At 43.6% G+C, this 9,921-nt stretch overlaps 1 protein-coding gene across 1 annotated transcript in view; it reads left to right on the top strand.

The window, feature by feature from the left end:
- MAPKAPK3 (MAPK activated protein kinase 3) overlaps nt 1-8,272 on the top strand; it is a 15,567-nt gene extending 7,295 nt beyond the window's left edge. The window contains exons 2-10 of the mRNA XM_072420373.1: nt 1,489-1,628; nt 2,568-2,632; nt 3,327-3,406; nt 3,490-3,616; nt 4,746-4,821; nt 5,121-5,245; nt 6,248-6,333; nt 7,595-7,675; nt 7,989-8,272. Of these exons, the coding sequence (XP_072276474.1) occupies nt 1,489-1,628; nt 2,568-2,632; nt 3,327-3,406; nt 3,490-3,616; nt 4,746-4,821; nt 5,121-5,245; nt 6,248-6,333; nt 7,595-7,675; nt 7,989-8,141 (933 nt within the window). The 3' untranslated portion in view covers nt 8,142-8,272. The remainder of the gene's footprint in view (nt 1-1,488; nt 1,629-2,567; nt 2,633-3,326; nt 3,407-3,489; nt 3,617-4,745; nt 4,822-5,120; nt 5,246-6,247; nt 6,334-7,594; nt 7,676-7,988) is intronic.
- Nucleotides 8,273-9,921: the final 1,649 nt, after the last annotated feature.

Here is a 9,921-nt window from a genome sequence, read left to right as displayed (position 1 = left end):
CAGAGTGTTTCAGGAAAGGAGAGTTATAGAGGAAGAAGAAGAGCCCTCCAGCAAGGCAGAGTAATTTATGGAAGGAGCAGAGTCCTCCAGCAGAGCAGAGTATTTCAGGAGAGGAGAGTTATAGAGGAAGAAGCAGAGTCCTCCAGCAGAGCAGAGTATTTCAGGAGAGGAGAGTTATAGAGGAAGAAGCAGAGTCCTCCAGTAGAGCAGAGTATTTCAGGAGAGGAGAGTAATAGTTATATAGTTATAGTTTCAGTATTTTTCCTTTCACATGTCCTCATTTCTGATATTGCTCTCTCTCTGCCCCCTTTATTTACCCAGAATGCACTGACAGCAGTTATGAAAACATGCTGTAATTTTCTACATAGCAACAGCATGAAGCGGCTGTTGTCAAGCAGCCGGAGGGGAGGGGGTGCCCTGAATATGAAGGACACAATACGCAGGGACTAGTGCCATGCGCATGATGTTCCCTTCTTTTTTTCCCTGTTCTTTGCTCTCCCTGACCTGCACATTGATGGATATAAATAAATATTTCTATACAGTCCATGTTATGTCTTCTATCACGAGGCTGCAGAACATTTTGGTGGTTTTTGTAACATTTCAGCATAAACAGGCCAACTTCTAAATATAGCGCCAGTTGCTGACTTTGCAAAGGTTTAAAGCTGCCTGAGGCATACATAAAGCCAGGAAGAAAACACAAACAATTAACAGCTTCATAATACACTTGTGAGGTCTGCAGGTAAAGAAAAACAACTGAATCTGCCATAAATGCACCCAACTTTTGGTGTCAGATCTTCCCTGATTGAACCAAATCCTCCATCATTTGTGTCTCACACCCTTCCCACCCCAGACACTGCAGATCACAGTGGGAGGAGTCATTTCTGTCTGTCTGGGTGTGACCAGATGCTGATTGACAGGTTATAGGCTTTTCATTGTGTTCTATGTAAAGCCTATGGAAGCTGTATCAGCTCCATGAATATTTCAGCTCTGTTAAGAGATTTGATTGCACCTCTCTCTGTAGATGTCTGCCAGTCTGGTATGACCGATTAAACACAGTAAAATCTCCTAGCAATTCAGCCTTACATAACAGCTAATGGAACCATGAAACAGTGGCTTGTAATTATTATGGGTTGGGTTACATTTTCCTCCAATCATAGGGCACAGAATGGGTAGACATGTGATATATTGCATTGTTATGTCATTTCTCTCCTCATAAATTGCAGCTTTATTTTTACCTTTGTAACTCCTCCAGTTGTGCAGAGCTGTTGTAATCTTTGATTTATCTCCAAGAACCTGGAACGATTCAATAACACAACAAAAACAATTCAATCTTTGTATCACATTTTTACCCTAAAGTTATTATTCAGGGAGTGGCTACAGTGACATACAAAGAGCAGCTAAAGGGCATATCCACAAATCTGGAAATATGGTACAGCAAGCTTGATCCTCATCACTTCTCCATATTCACCTCTCTTTTTCTGCTTTCAGATTCTGTATGACAGCCCCAAGGCTCGGCGGGAGGTGGAGTACCACACCAGAGCATCAGGGGGGCCACATATTGTGAGTGTCCTGGATGTGTATGAAAACATCCATCGTGGGAAGAGATGTCTGCTCATCGTAATGGAGTGGTAGGTCAGAGACACAGCTCTCATCATGTATTGTAAGAAATGACCAGAGATCATTCATCCACATAGTCGCACAGCTGACAATCTTAGAAGAGGATGTGGGGTTCCCATCAGGTGCCAGACTTCAATCTGTTCATTAGGATAATCTGTTTATATCAGAGCCCAGCACTCGGTGCCGTCATTAACAGCATTTACCCTGCCGCATCTGGTTCACCTTAATGTCATTACTAGATTGTTTATTGTGGGGGTGGTTGTAAGATAATGAAGGAAGCTGGACTGATGTCCATGTGGGGCCCCGTTTTGTATCAGGCCATCCCTGTGGAGACATAACATAATATAATTCATAACCACCAGTTTGAGCCATTCGGCTTCCTTCATCTAAATCAACCAATGGTGTGCAGAGAATATTCATATATTATACCATTTCTCTGGATGTGATTGGTTGTTCGTAATGATGGCAGACACAAAGTATAATTGGCACTGTAGTAAATCCCCAGCTGTCTGCACAATGGCCACACTTTATCTTCTGAGGGTTTCTGGAGATTTGTGGCACACAGGGCATTAGTGGTGCTGACAGGACAGTCCATCGATCCCACATGTTGGATAAGCAGGACCAGACCTTCCATCAGACATCAAATTCTCTCATCATGGCCTCTGTCTGATTGTCTGCAACACTAGAAAGATAAATCAACATTAACCATTTACTGGCTGCCCTCCATCACCATCAATGAGTGTCAGTGGATTTTAAACTCCTGGAAAAGCATTTAACACCAGGCCTAATGAACTTCCATCCCTTCTTTCCCTTTCTTTCTTCCCTTCCCTCCTATTTTTCCCTGCCTTTCCTTTCTTCCCTGCCTTTCATTTCTCTTCCTTCCCTTTCTTCCCTTCCTTCTTTTTTCTTCTCTTCCCTTCTCACTTTCTAATATTTGTCATTTGTTGCAGCATGCAAGGAGGGGAGCTCTTCACTCGCATCCAGCAGAGAGGTGACCAGGCATTCACAGAGAGAGGTAAACAACACAATGTGACAGGTCATTATAAGAGGGATTCATCCCAAAACAAATATTTCAGTGTTAGAAAGGAGCGGGAAGGGTTAACCCCCTGAGTTTCAGGTATTGGAGGCTCTTTTTGTGAGATCCCAGCTTCAAGTTCCTGGGTCTGTTCCCCCTCTGTGCCCATTATAAGGAGTCCCAACCATCCCTGTGCTGAGTTCCTCGGTCCTTTCCCCCATTGTGCCCATTATGAGGGGTCCCCATCGTCCCTTCTGGATTTTCATTAATTTCATACCATGGAGAGTGTATTAGTGTCAGTAGGTGAGAGCTCCCCATGGTGCTGGGAACACACAAAGGTCCCAGCAGATAAGAGCCGGACTCTTACTGCTGGAATATTTCAGACATATGAGAAGCTCTGACTCACCAGGCTCCACCTAAACTAAAAATAAAATATTACTTTAGGGTGATAAATAAGCTGCTGCCATTAAATATAATTTCAGCCTCACAAGTAATTATTGATGTCACTGTAACCAGAGATGTGTAGAGCCTTAGCGATGTCCCCAGCTTCATATGGGATTGTATATTAAACTGGGAAGGTGTCACCCTTTTTTCTCAGCAATGGGGACATATCATAATTAGTGAGGGGGAGACAAAATTAGCACATCTTGTTTTAGGTCAGCTTTGAGATAAAATTGAATTTGTGATCCTCCAGAGGCGTCTGAGATCATGCGAGACATCGGATTGGCCATCCAGCACCTTCATGCACTGAACATCGCTCACCGGGATGTGAAGGTCAGTGGCTGTGGTCTTTGTGGTCCAATGTGGTCAGCTGTGTCACTGCCCCATATTTATCTTTTGTGTCTGTGTGTCCCCAGCCTGAGAATCTCCTCTACACCTCCAAGGACAGCAATGCCGAATTGAAAATCACCGACTTTGGCTTCTCCAAAGAGACAACCATACAGAACGCACTGCAAACTCCCTGTTACACACCGTACTATGTGGGTGAGTGTGGGGGGTGATCCCGAGGGGTCTCCTGAATTTGGAGACACCATTTGTGTAGACTGTGCAGTGGTATGGAGGGCCTTTGAGATTTAGGGGACCATACAAGAGATGTGGGTCAGGGGGGTATTTGTCAAATAGACCTGAATGCCGCTCACAAGAAGCATTTTCTATTGTTCCTGCTAATTACATGGGTCCAAATGTTCTTACAGAGGGGCCTATTACTGACTGCCCAATGCCTATTTTAGAGTGGGGCAAACTGGCAATTACAGGGAGCTGGAAGGCTGTGCGTTATAAAAAAAAAAGGAAACTATCCGGGTGTTTAATTTTCTTTCCAATGTTCTTGTTTAAGTCTTCCAGTTTATAAAATAAATAATTTTGTATTTTTTAAATCTATTCATATAAAATCGTTATACTAATTTAGTGCTGGGTGAGCTCATGTGATTGTAAAGCATACTTAGCCCTGAGATAGGGAGGCCATCACCATCTTTCTCTGTCTCTGCTTTCTGGAGTTAATATTTTGCCCTTCCTACTGAAGAGCGACAGCTACTGGATGATAATGGTAAATATGAAATATTCAGATAGGAATATTTACCTAATGCAATGCATTCAATGAAAGCCTAGAGTGAGATAGATCACTCAAGTTTAGAAGTGTGACACTAAACCCCTCCAGGTATTTTTACAGCACACAGAGATCACAGGACTCCCTCTGACAATCATTATGGAAGGGTAGATGATTATCCTATTATTATTGTTATTCTTATTTCCGTTTGAAGAACTTTTTGCGAAATTTAGGCTAATTTCCCAAATGTAACATGCTAATTGTAAAGGTTACGGACTTTGTGAGAGTGTGGCACAAGTGAAACAAATACATGAAATATTTACATGAATTAAAACAAGAGCATGGTTCGGAAATGCTTCTTTAGGCTGCCTGCCAACTTTTAGTAAGGCCAATAAACTTAATATTGTGACTAAAATTCCTGGGGGGTTCCAGGGGGCCTGTAGCTACAGGGTTAATGTTTAATGATAAAAGTTGGAGCAGTATATTGTGTCAGGGAATTATTTACTTTTAAAGATTTATTTCCACAAATTTACTCATTTATCATCATCTCTGCATTTCCCCTTCCCGCAGCTCCTGAGGTTCTGGGCCCAGAAAAGTATGACAAGTCATGTGACATGTGGTCACTGGGGGTCATTATGTATATTCTGTAAGTATAAAGCTGTAACAATATTGTTCTGCTTCTCACCCCTCATTAACTGATTTACTATATGGCCAAAAGTTTGTATCCCCCCCACCACCAATGATGGGGCTTAGGTGTCTCCAGTGAGGGGTCCTAGTAATTCTCCATCATACAAAGACATTGTAGACAATTGTGCTCTTCCAGGCTTGTGGTCACAGTTTGGTGAAAATCTTTGTCACATAATCCAGATGGTTGTCACCATGAGAAGACATACAAATCTTTTCAGATCCTTCTGCTCTCATATTTTGTTTTCTTCCTCTCATCAGACTGTGCGGATATCCCCCATTCTACTCCAACACAGGGCAAGCCATCTCCCCAGGGATGAAAAAGAGGATCAGGATGGGGCAATACGAGTTCCCAGCACCAGAGTGGAATGAAGTTTCTGAGGAAGGTACTAAGAGTTCATATCCAATAATCTCAGAAACAACAAATCCTTCCTATAAATAGGAATATATATAAAAATCATCAGGATATCTCCCTAGTCTGCTCCTGCTTGAGTGCTGTCATGGCATAAAGAAGGAGGAATAGGCAATGATCCAGTTTAATGAATGAGGATCGTGTCATGATTGTCCCCTCTCCCCATGCTAAACTATTCTGTAATATAATAAACCCACCTGTAACACAACTCTTCTTAAATCTTTCCTCTCCTTGGCCCAGAGGGCACATTTCCAAATGTCACCCACCAGGTCCCTGGGTGTGGTTGCAGACAGGTAGGGGAGGAAATTTTTTGGGCTTTAGCAAACCCTTGAGAGCACTTTATAGCTGCATGTTTCTAGGGTTGAATTTCCCTGCGCAGGAACTGGAGGGATAAAGGAAGACACAAAATTTCTCTCACACAAAGGCTTCAAAAACACCTTAAAATTCTTTTAAACCACTAATCAAGTGTTTCCGAAATATTGTTCAAGTCTATGGAAGCAACTGACACTGACAATGAGGTGGTGAATGTAGCATCTCTGCACCGCTCAGAACCCAACAGACCCAACAGAACCGCCTGATAAATGCCTGCTAAAGGACTTTTCAAGCATTCTCAGTGGTGTCGGTTATAATGAGAGATCTGAGCTGTTTCTTCATATTTTCTATGTAGTGACGAGACAGCTGCTTATTTAGCCCCCTAGCACTTAATTGTAGAGCTGCCTGCAGCCTCTTGATTAGTTTTCCATCAGCTTTCTCTGGAGTGTTATCTGAGTATATATTAATGGGTGGTTAGGTATAAATAATATGTCCCAGAAAAGCCCCCCGCGGGGCGCTGAGGATGAACACATTGATGGTAGACATTCTGGTTATATACGGAGGTCCATCCAAAACATTTTTTGGAATTTCAAATGTACTGGTTAGTCTTCGATAAAGTAAATCTTTGGCAGCTTTTCCTAATCTTTTTTTTTTCTTTTGACAGCTAAACAGATGATCCAGCATCTCCTGCGGACGGACCCAACGGAGCGGATGACCATTACACAGTTCATGAACCATACGTGGATCAATGTAATTCTTAGTTATCAGAAAAACAACCTCATATTGAGCAGGTGGAGGCTACTGGGGGAACTCTGATCCCAAATGGGGACCTCACCTGAAGGAAACATGGAGGCTGCCACTCATGAGCCCCTTATGAAAATTCTTGCTGTCTGGCTGTCAAAACTTTTATCCTTGTCCTGGGTCAAAAACTAAGTAATAAAGCCAGTTGAAATGACCATTTTCAGTAGGGTGTCTGCAGTGGTAATTCTGGTATTTCAGTTATTTCTGTTCAGCTCGGGGCAAGAGGCTCCCATATTGGCTGTGGTTGTAGGGGGATCATTTGGGACGGCAGCCTCTTCTGGTCAGCTGACCATCTCCTGCACTCTACAGGTCCATACTGTCACACTGACATCCGAGCACCGCACATTACACTGCTCATGTAAGCAGCAGAGCTCCCATGTCAAAGTGACAGCCGGGGTTCCCTCTGACAGGGGCCACATTCCTCTGCCCCCCTAGTTATTCATCAGGACCCCCAAAATACACCTGGCACAAAAATCTTTTGATGAACATCATTTTATTTTCTCATTTAATGGCCCACCAAAAGGCATGTTCCCCGCCCTGCCTCTTATATGCCATTGTTGGAGCATGCTGATTGGCAGTGTTTAGCACAGGATTGTGGGTGGGCTGGAGCTGGTCTCTTTTTGATTTTCTTGATTAGTGTACTTTACTGTTATGAGAGGTCATAGAAAATAGAATTTTGGAGCACATGTTCTGTACTATAATTCACTTGCAGTATGGTGGGGAAGAATGTTAAATACCTGAAATGGGGCGTCTGATAACTGCAATGGGTCATGTGATCAGTCAATGATTGGTTTGTACTTCTGAGATGCAGAGAATAATTAACACCTGAAAAGAAATTACAAATGCATAGTTACCCGACTGCCCTGCTTCATGTACGGCTTTGCCAGTTCCTGAGTCACTGACCTGGAATAAGGTTATGCGTCGGATCCAAAGACTTTCTTATTTGCATGCTGGTTGTAGGTCAGTGACTCAAAGTATTGAAGACATCCAGGCAACTGGCAAATCACTCACAACATCAGGACCCTCCAACTATCCATTATGCAGTCTCCTAGCACAGGTTTAATAGGGGAAATCTATCTTCTTTTATCAGAGTATCACAGTCCTCTATGTACCCTTCTTGGGAGGCAGAGGGCTCCACCTACAGGCAATAAGAAGTAATTGCACCTCCATTCACCTCTTGTTAATGCAGTTTTATTTTCTTTCTGTCCAGCAATCTATGGCCGTCCCGCAAACCCCCCTACACACAGCGCGGGTCCTGCAGGAGGATAAGGAGCACTGGGACGAAGTGAAGGTATAAAAAGCCCATTAATGTCTGTAGACCCTCAATCCTCAATGTCCACTGAGACAGCATTCTGCACCGCACTGCTTCATATTCCAGACTTTTCTCTGCTGCCCTATTCCTTTATCCTGCCCATCTGTCTGTCTTTCAGTCTGTTATTCCCTTTCCTTTTATCTTCCTATCTGTTCCCCAAACCCCTCTCCCTACTTTTTTCTCTCTCCCCCTCTGATTTTCCTCTGTCTTTCCTTCTTCTTTTTCCCATCACTGTCTCTCCCTTCCCTTCTTCTCTCTCTCCTCCCCCTAATTTCCTCTCCTTTGCCCCCAGGAGGAGATGACCAGTGCATTGGCCACCATGAGAGTTGATTATGACCAAGTGAAGATAAAAGATCTCAACTCATCCACCAACAGACTGCTCAACAAGCGGCGCAAGAAACAGACGGACGGCTCCGCTCCTCCAGCTGGCTGTAACAACCAATAAGGACTCTGAATGTGGGGCAGGGAATGGGCGGAGACATTGTCGTGTTCTTTTTTTGATCGTTCTTTTATCTGTAGTAAATTGGGGTTTACTGACCCCGCGTGTACATACATATATGTATTTATGGAGCCAAACAGTGTGTGCGCCTCGTCACTTGTCGGCGACATTTCCAGTGCAAATCCATTTAAAGGGTTACTGGACAGAAATTTTTGGTTTATGTAAAATAGTTAAATATAGTTTACAGTTTAGGACAGAATCTGAAACTATGAAAATTGGTGACATTGGGGGAATAATATCAACATGAAGCCCACCTTCTGTGACCAAAACAGAATTTTTTTTTTTACATTTTATGCCTAAGACTGCATGGCAACACTTACATTGGACATCTACCAGTCCTTTAAGATTAGGGAAGATGTGGGCTCTGCTATCATGGGGAGATTTCACCTTACTTCCTGTCCCTCACTTTCTGATACCGACTGTACAATTTGTAGTCTGTAGTTCACCTGGACTGGTTCTTGTAATATTGAAGACGTTGAATGAGAAGTGCTGCAGTTTGTTCTTCAGCCACTAGATAGCGCCATTGACCTGTTCATTTTCATTATTCCTGTTGAATGTTAGAAATCTAAATTTCATTTTGCTATTGGTAGAAATAACCCCGCCCACCCTGTGCGTTTTCAGAGGTCGCCCCCTGCTGGGCTTTATCAGCATCGCCGATATAGTGTGCATGTCACACTGTTTCTCCCTTCTTCAATACGAGTGCAGCCAGTCAGAATTCAGCTCACTGCATTCATCCCTGGAGTTTTTTCCTACTGATTGCTGTCTTTCGTGCTGTGCTTCTTTACCAGGAATACCAATAAAAAAATGGAAATGTGAGATGATGGCAACTTTGTTAACGGCAAACTTCAAACCTGCCACTAGAGCGCGCTGCTAGACTGCTGTTTGTCTTTTATATTACTATTATTATTATTATTATTATTATTAATAATAATAATAAACTGTATTTATATAGCGCCAACATATTACGCAGCGCTGTACATTAAGTAGGGGTTCACAGATACAAACGACAAATGACACAGGAGGAGGAGAGGATCCTGCCCACAAGGATGAAACATCTCTAGTCACTGGTGGCCACATTTTTGCTGTAATTCTCCATCTCATACCCAGGCAAGATAGGAATCACTGTTGGACAGAGTTAGGATTTATCCCTCAACTACTGTAGGGCAGTTGTCATATAGGATGAGCACATGTTATGCAGGAATGAGCTAAAAGGCCCCATCAGATGGAATCCCACACAGATCAGGGGCCCCCAACAACCTCCTGGAGGAACTCTGGATTGTAATATCTGCATTAGACCGTCACCGTCCCTTCAATACTTCCCAATATCTACGGTAGCTGGGAAGGGTCTGGGGCCATTGTGCAGTGCCCCTCCCTATGTCTGCCTCTGGCTGGGACCCCACATTTTTATATAAAGAATGTACTATGTGGTGTATGGGGAGAGAAAACCAATACAGACAGTTTCTCCAACCTCACCAATCAGACACACCCACAGGCTGCCCCCCAGGAGACGTCACCACGGTCTGTATAGCTGCTGTGTAAATGTGTCACCGCACACAACTCCTTGCACCACGGTGTCACTGCACACAGCTCTCTGCACCACAGGGTCACCACACACACAGCTCCCTGCACCACGGTGTCACCACACACAGCTCCCTGCACCATGGTGTCACCACACACACAGCTCCCTGCTCCACGGTGTCACCACACACACAGCTCCCTGCACCAC

This window comes from Pyxicephalus adspersus, chromosome 8 (assembly GCF_032062135.1).
Source record: "Pyxicephalus adspersus chromosome 8, UCB_Pads_2.0, whole genome shotgun sequence".
Classification (NCBI taxonomy): Eukaryota; Metazoa; Chordata; class Amphibia; order Anura; family Pyxicephalidae; genus Pyxicephalus; species Pyxicephalus adspersus.
Note: the sequence above shows the minus strand (reverse complement) of the source record. Positions and strands in the feature narration are given on the sequence as shown.